This window comes from Saccostrea echinata, unplaced genomic scaffold, assembly GCF_033153115.1.
Source record: "Saccostrea echinata isolate AGI-Se365-2 ecotype Australia unplaced genomic scaffold, CSIRO_AGI_Sech_v1 ptg000028l, whole genome shotgun sequence".
In the NCBI taxonomy this organism is placed as follows: domain Eukaryota; kingdom Metazoa; phylum Mollusca; class Bivalvia; order Ostreida; family Ostreidae; genus Saccostrea; species Saccostrea echinata.
In genome coordinates, this window is record NW_026889777.1 from 7,659,347 (window position 1) to 7,676,641 (window position 17,295).

Below are 17,295 nucleotides of genomic sequence, written 5' to 3' on the forward strand. Positions count from 1 at the left end.
GGATAAAGTCCGGTTCCCCAGAAGATATCGTTTGTGGCTTCGGCGAATAATGTGCTAGCATCTGAATTTTCCAGTTTCTCGCGAAGTTCTGGTACCTGTGTAGCTTTAGCATGGATAATCTCCTCCATTACCGTTTGTTTTTGATCTTGCCACTTTTCTGGAATCTTCACTTTATCTCCTATTCTCTTAGCCTCCAGAGCTGTTGGAGCAATACGGATGTTTTCAGGGAAAAGAGTACCAATTATTTTCCCATAGAACTCTATACAAACCTTTTGCTCTCTCAGTACTCTACTAATTCGATTTCAGACAAATCCTTGGCACCATTTGAAACTTTATTCTGAGCGCTTATAAAAAAGCCCGAAAAAAATATAGGGTCCCATGGCGTTTATAGGTCAAAATTGCTGTTGTTTACAACTTATAGCGATCGGCAGTAAATGACACTATGCCAAAAATATCAACCCCCACTCCTACAATCTCCCCTGGTACTTCTATATTTTCTGTAATATTCCTACATTCCATCATTTATTTCAAACATTAATATTTTTACTTTAAAATGAAAATAATTATATACCTGAATTCAGCCAATCGGGTAACACACACTATTCAGTACTCTATACTACTTTGTGTAACAAACAAAACCACGTGTACATCCGGGGATTTGGTACTCTCATTCCTATACTTACATATTGACCTATCCCAGAAGTAGTCAATTTTGTTATTTTCAAAGACCTTATACCTACCAATGTTTATGTGTGAAATTTGAGGCCTGTCACTTCAGTGTCTTGGAAACTGTGACCATCTTAATTAATGACACCTCCCTGCTGCAAGTAGTGTTCCAGGGAATGAGTAAATTTCATTCCTGTGATCAGACCTGGATATAGTTGTGACTGTGATGAATAAAATATTTATACAATTGCATGGTTTTGTTTTTTGATGTTAATAAAATGATATAAAGTCACATTTGTGTCAATTTTTTCATAAGGGTGGATTCTACCCAGAATTTGAAAAAAGCTCCAAAATTTGATAAATCATGGCTAATTAAGCAAAATTGAAAGTTTTTAAAAAGAGTGATTCAGAATTTTTTTGAAGCTTATGAGAAGTAAATAATTTAAGACTCTAATATACTAATTGATTCTTATCTACCCCCTCCTGTTAAATAAGTATGTGCAAAAAAGTTTCACCACCCCCCAGTGAAAGGCACTTAGAGAAATAGCAGGTGCCCCCTATTATACTTGTTTACAATTAATTTAGACAAGAGCAAGTTTATCCTTTTGAGAACAAATTAAAGTTTAGTCTCTGTAGTCTTAATCAGTACTATTCATAAGCTACATTATTGAAATTTATGCCTAGAAAAGAGAAATTCAGGTCAATTTTAAAAAATCAAGAAATGCAATAAGTATTACTTCAAACCCCAAAATGTACCACACAATAATAGGCTGGAAAGTTAAAAGATGGAGAATTTACCTGCAAAGTACAGAAAACTGTCCAACAAAATACATCAGGTGGATAGCGAGTCTCCGTCTTCTTCTTATATAGAGAAAATGCTCATGCGGATCAAGTACCAACCTCTCCCGGGGCCGAGGAAGCTGAAAGATGAAAATCCTCTACAGTGCTTAAATGAAAATGAATCAGAAAAGTTAGTCAAATTAAGCATAAAGCATTAGTGAAACAGCAATATTTTTCAAGTTTTCTAAAAAATTAACAATTTACACAACTGCTCGACAGCTGAATATTTAAAAAATGGATCCAGCAAGGGTGGGGTACATGTTATACAATATTACATGTAATTACTTGTAAATACATGAAAGGTCAAATGTGATACATGCAGTTTAAAGCCATTCCAAGCAATTCATGAAAAAAAATCAGAAGCCTAAGGTCTCAACAATTAAGATTTCATCATGTTGAAATTCTACATGTCTGGTTAGCAAGTCTAAGGGAAGTAACTCTAAGTACAAAAACTGGAAAGCAGCTGAAAATGAGTTACAGAGGGCCACCCTGATGAAACAACAGGCAGCAAGAAAGGGAAAATACAGAACTTTTTGTAGCTACAACAAAGAAACAACTTAACTACAAATTCCTCACCCTGCAGTCCAAGAGAAGCAATCCAGAAGATCACACGCACTACCAGACATGAGATGTCAAGACCGAAAAATGTGCTCCTTTCACATGACCACCAAAGAAAGGCCCTTTTAAGGGTCACCAAAATTACTCGAAAAGATACCGAAAGTGCAAACATTTAAGAAACTAATTAAAAATGAACACCAGGTCACAACCCCTACACTTCCATATATCTACACCTATAAGGCACAACATAAAAATACATGCAGGTACATGTATACATAATACATACATATATTTATACATACATACAAACATTCATCATAAGAGCAATCTGATGCACTTTCTTAACTTACTTTCTTCCTCTGGCTATGTAAACTGCACAATCCTGTACAATTTCTACTTTTTTCTCTACAGCCCCCCCCCCCCTCCCTTTTACAAAGGACACAATTCTTCTCAAACCCCCACCCAAAAAACTAATGAAGTTTTTTGCTATTTTTTCTCTCGGTATGTCTTCAATATTCAAATAAATAGCTCAAAATAACTTTTCATGACTTTCAATTCACTAAACATTGTAAAAGTTGGGGTCTCTATAGGGAAAAGAGTACCAATTATTTTCCCATAGAACTCTATACAAACCTTTTGCTCTCTCAGTACTCTACTAATTCGATTTCAGACAAATCCTTGGCACCATTTGAAACTTTATTCTGAGCGCTTATAAAAAAGCCCGAAAAAAATATAGGGTCCCATGGCGTTTATAGGTCAAAATTGCTGTTGTTTACAACTTATAGCGATCGGCAGTAAATGACACTATGCCAAAAATATCAACCCCCACTCCTACAATCTCCCCTGGTACTTCTATATTTTCTGTAATATTCCTACATTCCATCATTTATTTCAAACATTAATATTTTTACTTTAAAATGAAAATAATTATATACCTGAATTCAGCCAATCGGGTAACACACACTATTCAGTACTCTATACTACTTTTAACAAACAAAACCACGTGTACATCCGGGGATTTGGTACTCTCATTCCTATTCAGTAGCGTTGAAATCTCCAGAACGAAGAGCTTTAGTAAGCTGGTAGGCATGCTCAGTCGATCTGTGGGTTTCCCCGAAGACCTTGATATCACAGGGGAAAAAGTTAGATAAGGGGTTTTCCTTTCCTTGGAACACCACTATTCGATCAGTAGGTTCGCTGTAGTGCTCACAATCTTTTGATCCCGGCTTATGTCCAGGCCGTTTGCACACACGGCATGCTATTTCTTTTATACAGTCTTTGACCCTGTGCCCAGTGTCCCAGCAGTTGTAGCATTGTATCTGAGACTCACCCTTCTCCTGTCCATAATGATACAATCTACATTTGATATCCGCACATTTTACAAATCTAGGCAGGGACTTTCCTGTGTCCAGAGGTTTTATATAGAGAAATCGGTTGCCGTTAAGCACGCTTGTCATGCGGTTTGTCGTCGGGTGTCTGATTTTTTCGTATTTAATTTCACTTTTCAATTCTACTTGGAAGCTGTCTAACATTTCAAGGATAGCACTGTCATCAACAGATAACGGCAATCCGCTAATTGTGACCTTTAGGACTGGATCATTAGGACTTTTTGCTCCTGTAGAATAGGGATTTGAGTCATATACCTGTACAGAAAGGTTACGGAGCTCGAATCCTTCAACGGTCAACTTTGTCCTACTCTCTTTACATTTTAGATACACTCGCCAAAGGTCTCTATCACGCTGAATACAGTGAATGTTATCCCCGATCTTATCATGAATCGCCTCATAGAGTTCAAAATCAGTTACCCTGTTACTTTGGTCAGATTGAAGATCTCTGTTCTTCAAATAAATCGGCTTGAACATTATGTTTGCACCGTCAGAATTCATGATTGTTGACAATAGGCTTACCTGAGGAGTACTCACTCGTGAACTCCGCGACACGGTAAACAATTGTATACAAATACACAATACTCAAAATTCCATATCCACATTACAAAATCACATAAACTTGGTTTGAACTTGATAATCACCACTTCTTATGTTGCTTTTGAAACAGAATGGAATTCTATATTCACACAAAATACGAAAATTTTTGTCAATAATCGGAGCAGGTAAATTAAGCGTCCACCATTTACCTGACCATCACGTGACTCCTTCTGTCTACCTGTGTTAAAAGTGTGTTCAAGGCCAAATATCTCAAATGTCACTGAATGGATTTTTTTTCTTTTCTAATTAAAAAAGTTTAAATATCTATTCCTTTAAAACACTATGAAACAACACTTTTTGTCCATTTTTGGTACCCGTCTGTCTGACCTTTAAAAAGCACACGTATGGGTATCAACATAGTGAAAATCCAATAAAACAACAACACAGACATACCAAAATACGTTAAAATTTTCTAAATATGTACATGTATAGAGTATTCGGCATTATTTCGTCACATGTCAGTCCTTATCAATTATAAGAAATATTATTGATTACGGATATCTTAACAAATTGTAGACCGCAATTTTCAAGTAGAAAAATCTATACTTATAAATTAATAAATTTTGCAAATAAACTCCGAAACGACTGCACCAGAGTTCATACTAACTCCTCTATGAATACACTAGATACAAGATGATGTCCGTAAACTATATTCAGATTTCACTCGCATAGTAAGTATCATATATTAAATTAAAAGTCTACTTTCATTTTCTGTAAACAGCCATGAAATAGTAAAAAGGTGAGTAGGGTGGCGGTTCCGGTTGGCGGATCTAAGTTAACGGCAATTTTTAATGAAACTGAAAACAAGCAATCGTTTACTGTAAACCAACTTTTATTCGCGACGACTTTATTTCGCGATTTACCGGGGGGGGGGGGGGGGTAAACTAATTCGCGACGATTAATTTTCACGATCAAGCCTTTTTTTTAATCTGCTGTTAATAAAAAGAGAGACTTTAAGGACCGATTCACGGCGAGAAATATTGGCGATGACGAGGCTGTCGCGAACCTAGCGAAAATTTCTCGCACGCGAATAAAAGTTGGTTTACAGTATTTATTTCATAAAACATCATCACTGAATTATTCAATCAAAACTTGATTTAATTGATATAAAAGAAATAAGTTGTGATTACCGATTAACAAGGGAAATGTGCAAATTATGTTCGTCATTCACCGATCTTAATATTGACGGAAACTTCTAGAACATCATATGGCGTCGAGCCCGATGTTAAAAAGAAAAAACGAGGTGATTATATAAAAAAAAGCTTTTGTGTGAATGGTCATTGAAATAATGGTAAATCATTGATAACACTTGAGTTGTGAATTTATATATTTATATATCGAAAGACTATTAGTAGGTTTTCCTAATAATTTATCGGTAAAATTTGTATATTCCTCACTGAGAGCATAGTGACAACGAACCGAAGTACAATTTGTAACTTCGTAATAAATTTTCTTACATGAAAATTAATGAATAAGGTATTGTTCAAATACAATCAAATATGTTAAAATTTTGTGCTTTAGTCAATACATTTCAGGGTTTTTTTTCTGAATACAGTCTTTTGTATCAAATACTCGGCAAAGGGCGTTCAAAGCTAATGTTTACAAAACAAGCAAACAAAGAAAAGAAAAAGAATTTCAATTTATCATTAAAATGTGCATATTCGCTGCTTTTATCCTTGATGGAAAAGAAATAAGAGCACCTGAAGTACAATATCCATAACATAGTTTAACAGGTTTCACAATAAACGTCAATTAATGAAAATATTTTTACAAGGGGGGGGGGGGGGGCATACATCTACTTCTGCTCCAAAGCTAAATGCGGGATTTTGAACAAAGTGTATCTTCCTGCTATAAGCCTGTAAGCTGTCAGTAGAAACTATAATATATATTATTGGAATATTTCTGTCGGTAGTGGTATAAATTCAATTCCCCGCGCTTGCGCGGGATTTCACCTAGTATGATTTATAAGTTAATTCAATATCTACGATAAAAAAACCCAACATACAATAGATATTAAATTCAACATTTACGACAAAAACAGCAAAAGGTAATAAAGCAGAATATTAATTCTATAGTCTTCTGTTGTTTCTTTGATCAAACATTAGATGCCTCTGTAGACTCAATAACGCGAGCTGACTGAACAAAACGTGTATATCTCGTGTTGTTACATACAGCGCACGTGACCTGTCTGCAAATGGTGTTCGACTTCCATTCTTGTTTACAAAAGAGAACAGGAAAAAAAGATTGTCAACGATTATTGGTTCTCAACATGCAGAAGCATTAGGGTTGTCTTTATCTAAGCTAAACTACTAGTAGTATAGCAAAAGGTGCAAATAAAACCTTAACCAATTGACCAAGTTTCATGAATGACAATTATAGTATATTTTTTCTTTCCTGAACCGGCTCACAGAGGGTGTGACAAGGAATACAATAATGTACTTGAAGATGTGCATGTTTGGACAAAACGTTTGTTGTTGAGTAGGGATTCCTTCATAACGCGAGCCGACTGAACAAAACTTATCATATTATGCATTGTTACACGTGGCCCGTGTTAAACCAGAATCCATTTATCTACCTATCCGAATGCTGTTTCCAAAGCTAAAGCAATAAATAGCAACGATATGCACGATTGCAACATAAGTTATAATATACAAGCAGTTAGAACAAGCACCCCACCCCCCAATACAAACACACACACACGCACACACTCACATACACGCACTGTTTAGGTGCAAGATTAGAAAAAAAGAGTTCAACTGATTCAAATTTCCCCCCTGAATTTGGTATAACATGATAATTTAATAAATTATTGATTTTTCAAGTCTATTTTTGTAGTTGTTTTATCACGCTGTGTTGACTTTTAAGATAATTTTATCACTGACTTTGGGAACTTACCCAGGGTAAATCGATATAACAGAATCTTCACCTGTTTATAAATCAACAGGTGACTGAAAAAAGGTGACTCCGAGTCAAGTCATCATACAGAATATATCTGAAAAGACTTGTACACACAAGCTATTTTTTTATATACTTACTACCAAGGGGATTTATTCAGAATCAGGGCGCGGACCTACATGTAGCTTTGTTGGGAAAAAAAAGTTACAGATAGTATTCGAGATCTTATTAAATGAAGACAACCTAAGTACATGTATATTTCTTCTAGATCTAATTCTAGAATTATTTACTCTTTATAACTTATTGAAACCATATTGTTCTAATTAAGTTCTTAATTTAGGATTTTAACAACTTACACAAGTAGCCAACTATCCATTTGACAGTAAAGCCTGGATAGTTTTATACATTTTTTAAAAAATATTTATTTTGATTGCTACGAAAAGTTTTCACAATCGATCATAATTTCAAATTGAACACATTAATATAAAATTTTGATCAAACTTTTCATTTAATTGCTAACAAAGATACATTTAAGTTCTAGGGAAGAGTATCATAATTTTCTACATCTAATATGACTATAAAAAATCAGTATATATCTGTTGCTTATGAACTTCTTAGGAATGCGTGCTATTAAAACAATATATGACAAAATAATGTAATATATGTATAATATGTAGCCTTATAGCTCATTTACTTATTGCAGTCAATTAAGAAATAATTTACCAGAGATTTAAGATCTACAATAAGTTAGGTGTTATAAAGCAGAAGTAATGATATACCTGTACATGCGTTCTCACGGAGACCATTTCTCGTCAGGTCCTCGCCGGTCTATATCAGGAGGGACTCAGGGGGCTGCTATATATAAAAGTCTGCACAGATGAGAACATTCACACCTGTACCGAAATATGGCGTTCATTTTTAGGGGGTGTTCGAAGGGAACTCATGATAAAAATTTCTCGCTAAATCATCGTTTAGGAGATAATTATCAGCCTTCTTATCTAACAGTTGTGAAAGATTTTGCCATTCTTCGGTGACAAAATATCTACAGGTATATTATTGTTAAAATAATTTTTTTGACCCCCCTTGAGAGCCCCTTGCATTGAGGGGTGGACACGGGGGATAACACAACATATGTTTTGACATACACGAATTTTCTCTGTTAATTCCTACCGTTAATTGTTTAAGTATCGGGTGCCTTATCAGATTAAGATTATAAGTCAACAAATGGTTGTTCTCACCTAATCATCCTTCAATACATATTTACTCATATATAAATAATTTGAAATCTTTGACAAGTAATAAAATATTCTTACTGCGATGTATTTTTTACTTTAGATAAAAATTATGAAATTGTAAAATAAATTAATTTTGACCCGAGTCTTCAAAGTTTAAATAATGTGCAAAATTAATATGAATCTCAAAACCTTATCACTGATCTTTCCGAAATTGTTAGAATAATTGTATGTTATTTCTGAACAAATTCCGAGATGGAAAAGAGATATAAATAATATTTGAATCTATAATAAAGGGACATCTTACGACCTGTGGTCAGCCATATCTCCATGACTTCTCAGAACTTTCAATTATTGATCTTCTAATTTGCTTTTTTTTAAAATTAATAAACGTAGAGTTTTCAATTTCTCTGTCTCTGAATGAAACTGAAAATATTTGGAGAAAAATTTGTAGACGTTTACAATTCTTCATTGAATCTAATTATAAAATCGACGTCTTCGGTTTATCTTAAATCTACCTGTATTGCAAAGAACTGAGTTAAAGACTTTTTAATTTAAATCCAAAAAAGGAGAGAGAAAGAAAGAAAGAGAGAGTAACATATATCATCAGTACTTCCAAGTGTTTTTATGTTAAGGAAATACATATGACGTGAAGAGACAATGCACGTATATACATACAATATACGGTTAAGCAGATTAATGTGTAGACGGGATTAACTTATCCGTACAGCCGTCTGACAATTCCCATTGATAACGGCGCACATGACAATTCCTCACTTTATCAATATTGTTAGAGAATCATATTTGTAGATTGAAAGTGTATTCTTCTAGACTTTAATGAATCGGAAAGAAACCTACATGCTAACATTTAATTTGAAATTTAAATAGACCTTTTGTTAGTAGTATTTGTAGGTACAAATGATAATATCTACTCGGGTAGCTATTTAAATGATGGAGTGGAAATAATATCCGAAAAGGAAATTTCTTACGTGTCCTTCCTCACATCCTTTCTGAGGATAATAACCCTTTGATGGCATTTTATCTAGATGTGGTTTATAGTTGATGTGAAGGGAAAAATATATCAAAGACTTTTGACAAGGAAAAAAACAGAGAAAGAGAGAGAAAATTCCAACTGGAAAAGCGTAAAAACCCCACTATATATAACCTCCCCTCTCCCTCGCTTTCTCTCTCTGAGAACCAAGTCAGTAAATAAAAAATCCACTTCGTATCATCAATTAATTTATAAAAAGGTAAAATGTCATCGTTATTATACGGGCCCTCGGGCAGTCATGTTTAATATGAAAATTTACCTAATTTTGAAGGATTCTGAATCTACAAAGGTTTAAAGACAATAAACAGAAAAATATTTTTTTTGGGAGGGGGGGGGGGTATGTTCAAACCAAATTATATCGCAGATACTTTGATCTGTGGCCCAGATTTGATAACACACACACATATCTACATGAAGTATATTTTGATCAGTTCTTTATGTGTACAGACTTCCCTTCCGAATAGATAAATCATTAAATTTGGCGATTTATGTATATGAAATAATTATGAATGACAAAAGTTGTACAAAAAAATTAATCCTTTTAATTAAAAAAAATATCTTTTTGTAATTGAAATCAAATTTGTATCCGTTTGAAACGGTTGATCACTTTCCATTTGAACATCTCCAACCACCCCATTTGTTCTTGCTAATATAATTTCGTGGAAAAGGGTGAGTGTATTTTAAATGTAAAATTAAATATTTTGTTATGATTCATGTTAAGCAAATTATGATTACATCAACTTTCTCCCATAAAATAAATAACCCATTTTTTAAAACTTTAAATATCCCTAGCTCAAATTAATTGACAGATGTAAAATAAAGACTTGCTAAGAGACAAAGTTTGTTAAATTTATATACCGCAGGCACATTCAAGATTTCGATTCAGAGGGAGCTCTAAATTACAAATATTCTGAAAAGGAATATCACACTGCTCAACGCGTTATCGGCTATTCGGTTGTTATCGGTCATTCGGTGGATAACAAATTTTGACAGGTTAGTAAATTGTTGCAAATAAACACTGTAAAAAATAGAAAAAGAGAATACTGATTGTGCTTTTTGTGAACAAGAATGAATACAGATACAAAATAAAGCCCCATTATATCTTATTATAGTATTTGTAAGTCTTGGGAAGACTTTAAAAGTCAAATTTATCATATTTTGCAAGTTTTTGGCCGATTGGCATTGCTGCATTAAGCTCCTCTCCTCAAAATCCTCATATTTACCTCACATTAATTATTGTCCACAATATGACATCGTCAGAATCTCGCAAAGATTTAATTAAAGGGTAAAAATAGCCCTTTTTTAACTTTCAGGATGTTATCGGAAATGCGGTTGAATGGTTCACTTTGTTATCGGAAATCTCGGTTTTAGTTATCGGAAACAAAGGTTGTTATAGGTTAGGAAAATCTAAAGAAACAACAGAAATCTTCAATAAATCTAAATATTTAAAGTGACAAGAACACAATTCTAATTTTTGGATATCATTTGTCTCTTTTTAGAATATGTAACTTTAAGAAAAGGAGTACTTTTTGATCAAGAATGTTTTGGCATTTCTCATAATCACTTAAATGTGTATGATCTTGACTTGTTCGAAAATATCGTATAAGTTAATTCTCTGAATTATAAATCTCTGTTGTATCAAAAATACAAATGCCAAATTTATTTATTGAGATTCTTACGTTGCATTATTCGCAGTATAAAAGCATCGCAATAATTGCTGAATTCACAGTAATTTACTCTTAGTTTTCTGTGTGTTGCCTTCCAGTTACGCACTGTTCTTCGCTTTTGTCTCTGTTTTCCTTGCTTCGTTTTTATTCCTTGACTTTGCATTTTTGATCTCCCCTTAACCATTGTTGTTCCTTTTGTTAGAACTAAGTATATACATGTATTAGTTTGGTATAAAGCAATTAAAGAATCTAATTTCAAGGGTGGTTAAATGAATTTTCCAAAAGGGTGTTAGACCAAATATGACCAAGAATTCCAACTTTTGAGAAAAAAATTGACTTAACTAGTTTACAAAAAGTGTTACTGACGGAAAGAAACTATTTTTAATGAAATAAAAAGATAACTCATTGAAGTTCAAAAGTCTATTGAAACAGTATACATTTGGAGCAGAGTAAACACTGAACACTAACAACATCAGATGTTGGTTCAGGGGCAAAGAAGGGATCATCCCCTGTCGACCGATCACACCCGCGGTGTGCTCTTTGCCTTATCGGCCGAATGAAAAATCCGTAGACAATTCAATGTGTAGGTGGAGCTCATATTCGGATTTAGGATGGGGGTGTCGGGAAGGTTCGGACCTCACCTGGAATTTGCAGAGTTACTGAATATTTATAGTGAAGTAAATAAAAAAAAACTTTGGCACTCCCCCTTCCCCATTGAAAACGCAGATTACTGTTTGTAGAAAAGATTGAAAGGGTTAAACATGTGAAGAATTGAAGTGAATCGACTAGCATCCCCCCTTCCCCCCAAATAGGTATTTTTCACGTTTGGGAAATGAGTTCAACGTTGTTTTTTTTTAAGTCAATTTTATTTACTTATATATTTTTACTGAACCATGTTTTTGTACAAGGATAGTCTCCTTAATCTACTACATACCCAATTATAACAAGAAAGATATATTTCTTTGCGGTATATTTGCACCTTATTCGATTTCCTCTATTTCAAACCTTAAAATGGTTTGACACAAACAATGCAATCGCTCTGCATTGGACACAACAAAATTTTAGCTCATTTGGGCACTTGAAGTGACGATGTTTTTTTTTCTCAAAAATGACATAATAGATCGTAAGACCTGACTAACTAAAGAAACTAGAGATTTGTTATATACATGTAAATTTACGTCTGAAACCGCCTAAAGCCAATAGTGCCTATCTTTATATAATGGAAAACAGCAAAATGATTGAGCAGAGAGGTGGTTCTATTATAAAATCATAATTATATACATGTATATCAAAAACTAACAATGAACAGCTAGAAAATTTTCAAAAATTAGTTAAAAAACATTACGTTTGAAATTTTCAAAGATTGACAGATTAAAATGGACTTTTTTCCAATCTATTTCTAAAGCTGAAGAAAACTTTTTAACCAGAGTTTCCGATAACGTGCACTCGTAAAAACCGAATTATCCGGCAACATCAACCTTGTTGACGATAACATGTTTTCACCTAACGAGACATTTTAAATGCCTGTTAACTAACCCTTAATTTGGATTTTTGATCTTAGTCTGCTTATCTACAGGTATATGATTGTCCATAGAATATATAAACTATTGTGTTTAATACAAAAAACTGAAATTGACTTCTAAAAAAGCTAAAATGAGATGACATATTCCGAAATTTTTATAAAATATCATTTGAAAGAGCTGTAGATCTTCTGAAAGAGAGTGATTTGGTTTGTGCTTTTTGCTGCTGAAAGTATAATCATATATCTGCCAAAGATCACAAACTTTGTTTGCTGGAGTACGCAATTATCGTTGAATTAAGAAATTTAAAATTACCTACGTTTTCTAAACATCGCTTTTCTTGCACCGAATGCCCGATAACAACCGAATTGCCGATAACGCGTTGAGCAGTGTGTATAAAGACACCATAAGTGTGGTATGTTCAGCTGAATGCAGATAAATATAGTAAGAAAAAGAATTTTGTATTTTTTTTTTAGTTTCTTTCATAATGATTACAGTATAATGAATAATTCTTTTATATACACTTTTCTTTTATAATATATTTCTTTTATCCTTTTTCTTGTCAAAAAAGTTTTTTTTTTCTCGGAAAAATTTAAGGGCAGGAGGCTTTAAGTAGCGCCCACCTTTATTCTGCCAAAGTTTACCCCCTCACCCCGCCCTCTTTTCCCCATAAAAGGGGTTTTAAATCATTGTGAATTAAACAAAATAACAATATAAAAATCTTATATAAAACTCAAAAAAGTTTTATTTGCTACAAATTAATCAAATTCATACAGAACAATTCTGAATGATTTAAACAATGTAAAAAGACATTATTGACAGTAAGCAAATAACCATAATACTGAAAATTATTACAAAAGTGTTGAAAATATCTAAGAAAATACGAATCTGAAACAGTTATTTAATTGCGTGTTCGTCCATGCAGTAACGCACGGGAATTAAACTTTGAGACCTACACCTTGTCATCAATCACCCCTTTTACACTTTGCATCTCTCTTTTGGGATAAAGGTCATTTTCAATGGGGAGCAATTTCGTAAAAAAAAAGAATCCTGATTTTCCGCAACAAATTACTGCTTTTCTGTGATTATATTTTTGCTTTTCTGCGACTTATTTTAACATGTACATCTTTCGACAGCCAGGTAAACATCTTACCACAGCAACTCCTTTTGCATCAGTTGTAATTGTAGCTTTGCATATTTTATTTACTAGGCTGAGTTGGTAAGAAACAATGCCATTATTTAAAACATGGAGTTTTCTATACGTGTATCAATTTAACCGTATATCATACCACGATTCGTTTCAGTATAAATACATTTAACTATATCCATGACTTCTGGAACCTATTACTGAACAGAGTGAACTGCGAAATTCGATCATTCTTTTAAAATTCTGTGAGGAAATTCAGAAAAATACAGGTAAATATAGGCAATTATTTGTTGCTAAGTAATACAAATCGCTGAAAGAGGTATCAAAAAAGGACATAACACATATAACTTATAGTTAAAACCAATTGCGGAAAAGCAGTTGAAGTTGTTGCGGAAAATCAGAGAGGGGACTGAAATAAAATTGCAGAAAAGCAGGACGGCCGACAGGGGCTTTATGAATTATCTTATTGATCGATTGCAGAATTTAAGATTTAAACACGTTTCCTAAGAGTTTTAATTTTGAAAAAAAAATGAAAATAAAAAGTACATATACTGCAAAAAAACCCATCAATTATCCGGTTATGAAATTTGTAGCCGGTCACGATATTTCCGACTGATTAGTCGGTCATCCCTATAGTTCACATAATAGAAAGCTAAACGAACACTCATCTGGATAATTTTCAATCAGATTAACTTGTTCGCTTGTGCATATTCAGAAGAGCTAGTAAAAGGTGGTGTAAGTTTTAGATTTTATTTCCCAAAAGTTAAAACCTGGAGAAATTATTTTTGCTGTCAAATCATAAATCCACTGAAGGTGGTTACAGGGACAGATTCAGAGTAGTAGCCTCCACCTGATGCGTACTGTACCCAGACTTTGTCTCCACGGCTCAAAGTTAGAACCGCCATATTGGTTCCCGTCTGGTGGGAGGTGGATCCATACGCATGAGCTCTGACCTTGGATACTTTGTCATGTACGATATCCACATTAATTGTGTTTGAGCTGTATGCTGTGATTGTGACGTAGAAGACGTAAGTACCATCTGTGGGGGATGTAAAAATTCCGGAGGACGCATCGTATCCCTGCCCCTGGTTGAAGATTACACTTGAGAAGACAAGCTTTCCGGATCCCCAGTACCTATTGCCTGATGTAGTACCAACGGTAAAGCCGATTCTCTCGCTGACATCTAAAAAAAAAGGATTACCAACACTCTATTATAGTTCTTAAGTATTCTGAATTCAGAAAGTAAATATATATTCTGAGATTTAATATCATCCTCCAAAAATAATACCAACTATCCACTGATAGGTAAACAACTAGATCAAGGAAAAAGTACTGATGTCCCTGGCAACGTTGTGGTTAAGATACATTTAACTTGACAGTGTCTATTTCAACCTATTGTAAGGTCCTGATACCTCTTCTGATATAACCAGCACTCATACTCAGCATGACCTTTAACGATTCACCAGAGATTTACACTTTCAGTCGATCTGACCATGACTTTGTCTGATTGACCTTGAGTCACTATCAGAGCGACTCATAAGCTTCGATATCACTCGTATGGCCGATATTATATAATTGATCCTTTAATTAAATTGATGGAAGAATCATGAAACAGTTGACCTTTGATACATCTTAAGAAATCTTTTATGCAGATATCTTTACAAAAATCCGGATCTAACTACATGTATATTAGATTGATTGATTCTGTGTTGTTTTACGTTCCATTCGAGAATTTTTCACTCATATAGAGACGTTAAAATACTTTTGGTGAAGTGCCACAAAATCTGACTTATGTGCATAGCGCTTACGGCCATAGGGATCTTTATCGTGCCAACGCCTACCATGACTAGGGACCTCAGCTTTTAAGGTCTCATCCAAAGGACCCATGACTTTCACTTATATTGCTGCTCGCTTGCAAAGGAACAATCCAGTCACTACCTATATCATCTTAAGTTTGACGCGGTGCCGGAAACGAGAATCGAACCTGGGACATTCGATCTCAAAGCAAGCGCAACTAATTTAGAAGTTAGTTTTTATTGACTTATCAACAAAAATAGATTTTCATAAGGAAGTAAGGAGAAAATATGAAGTGTAAGTTTATATATATATATATATATATATATATATATATATATATATATATATATATATATATATATATATATATATATATATATATATACTTACCAAAACCTCCACTTGAAATATTGTTCCGGAACCACTCTAGAGATAAGACGGCGGCAGACAGCTTTAACTGGTCAAGCTGAGTCTCCGACAAATCTGATCTAATGTTACCCAGACTCCTGTTTGTTTCCTCTAGAAGAAAAGTTTTTTTTTTCAAATATAATGCTTTAGATTACAAAAACATCTTCCCGGTAAAGGAACAAACATCTTTGAATTTACCACATTTAATAAATTAAATTTCTGTGTACAGCACTGTTACTACTGCATGTTAATGCAGATGATGTTAAATTTTGTAATTGCTTTACGTAATCATGAAACTAAAAGAAGAGTAGAAAATTATATGCAAGAAAATAAATAAGACTAACAATGACGGAATCTTACCTAACAGAGAGGTTGAAACATTGGCAATCATTTCAGAGACCACGTGGTACTTGTTCTCTATTAGTTCTGGTACCGTCTTGTCGATTTCTTGCGCATGCTTATTCAGCTCCATGAGACTCATTGACAATACACGTATTTGTATCTTTATATCGGAGAGTATTTCGCTTGTATTCCGTTCAAAGTTTTCTTGACCAACACGCAGATCTTTTTCAAGTCTTTTTCGATCTTCCAAGTTCTTTTCAAGTTCAGCACGCAACCTGAAGTCTGTTAAATTTTGCGCCGAAAGTCTGTCTTCAAGAACCTCATTTCTTTCTTTCAACTGTTGGATTTCATCCTTGAGCGCCTCAATTTCTTTCTCCATCTTGATTTTTTCATCTCCAACAGTCTGTTTAACAGTCGACATCTCGCTTTGTAAAGACAAAGCAGTTTTTTTAAAGGACACCATGTCCTTCATCATTGCATGGACATTTTTGGTCAAGGACATTCGAATTAAGGTTTCTTGATTTAAGAGCTGTCTTAGGACAACAGAATCTGTACCAAGCTGCGGCAGCTGTGGTTCCTCAACACCTGTGTTTTCTGTCGTGTTGGATGCCTCTGACTCTGCAATAGTCAGATTTATCAAACATGCCGAAACACAAAACGCAGTTAACAGTGGAACCATCTTCATCTCAAATACTAAAATCAAAAATATACCGGGCTTTATATTTAGGTGCAGTTAATTGAAACACACTTGAACTTTGCCCTGAGAAGGAAAAAGGCTGGACTTTTAAATGAAACAAAGTCCGTCTGAAATGATAAACTAGTGTTTTCTCATGTTGTAGAGATGTCGCCGATGACCAAAAATAAGTCCTGTGCTTTTCTCTGACGTAAGACCACTCATTAGGAAGATCCGAAAACAATTTGAAATAAACAGAGGGAAGTAATTAATTCTCTATTTCACATTTATATAAATTAATACAGTATCAATTAGTTTGATAGCTAGTTAATTATTACTTCATAACATACAAAATTGAAGTTCATTTTCCTCTACCGAATCTAATAAATTTAATATTCAGTAAAAAAAGTGATTATATTTAATATTCAGTAAAAAAAAAGTGATTATATTTAAATTGTACTTGTATTTAAATTGTACTTGTATTTGTAATTTTGAATCATTTATAGAAATAAAT

At 33.8% G+C, this 17,295-nt stretch overlaps 1 protein-coding gene and 1 long non-coding RNA gene across 2 annotated transcripts; both read right to left on the reverse strand.

Annotated features, from left to right (window-relative positions):
* Window positions 1–739: 739 nt before the first annotated feature.
* Window positions 740–1,694, reverse strand: LOC133193694 (uncharacterized). Its single transcript, XR_009721975.1, has 2 exons — window positions 1,465–1,694; window positions 740–887 (listed from the first exon to the last, which is right to left on the reverse strand). It is a non-coding gene; the product is annotated as an uncharacterized LOC133193694 (long non-coding RNA).
* Window positions 1,695–14,327: 12,633 nt separating this feature from the next.
* Window positions 14,328–16,787, reverse strand: LOC133193972 (uncharacterized). The gene is made up of 3 exons (XM_061329884.1): window positions 16,127–16,787; window positions 15,749–15,877; window positions 14,328–14,744 (listed from the first exon to the last, which is right to left on the reverse strand). Exons 1-3 carry the CDS (start codon window positions 16,785–16,787, stop codon window positions 14,353–14,355), a joined length of 1,182 nt encoding a protein of 393 aa, XP_061185868.1. The 3' UTR covers window positions 14,328–14,352.
* Between the last annotated feature and the right edge of the window lie 508 nt (window positions 16,788–17,295).

What these genes read in the sequence shown, in the direction of transcription:
- LOC133193972 (XM_061329884.1), bottom strand. Translation starts at nt 16,787, where the DNA reads ATGGTTCCACTGTTAACTGCGTTTTGTGTTTCGGCATGTTTGATAAAT. An exon ending in TGTTTCAACCTCTCTGTTAG is followed by an intron (nt 15,878 to 16,126) that starts GTAAGATTCCGT and finishes CTTTTCTTCTAG; the next exon opens with AGGAAACAAACAGGAGTCTG. An exon ending in TATTTCAAGTGGAGGTTTTG is followed by an intron (nt 14,745 to 15,748) that starts GTAAGTATATAT and finishes CTTTTTTTTTAG; the next exon opens with ATGTCAGCGAGAGAATCGGC.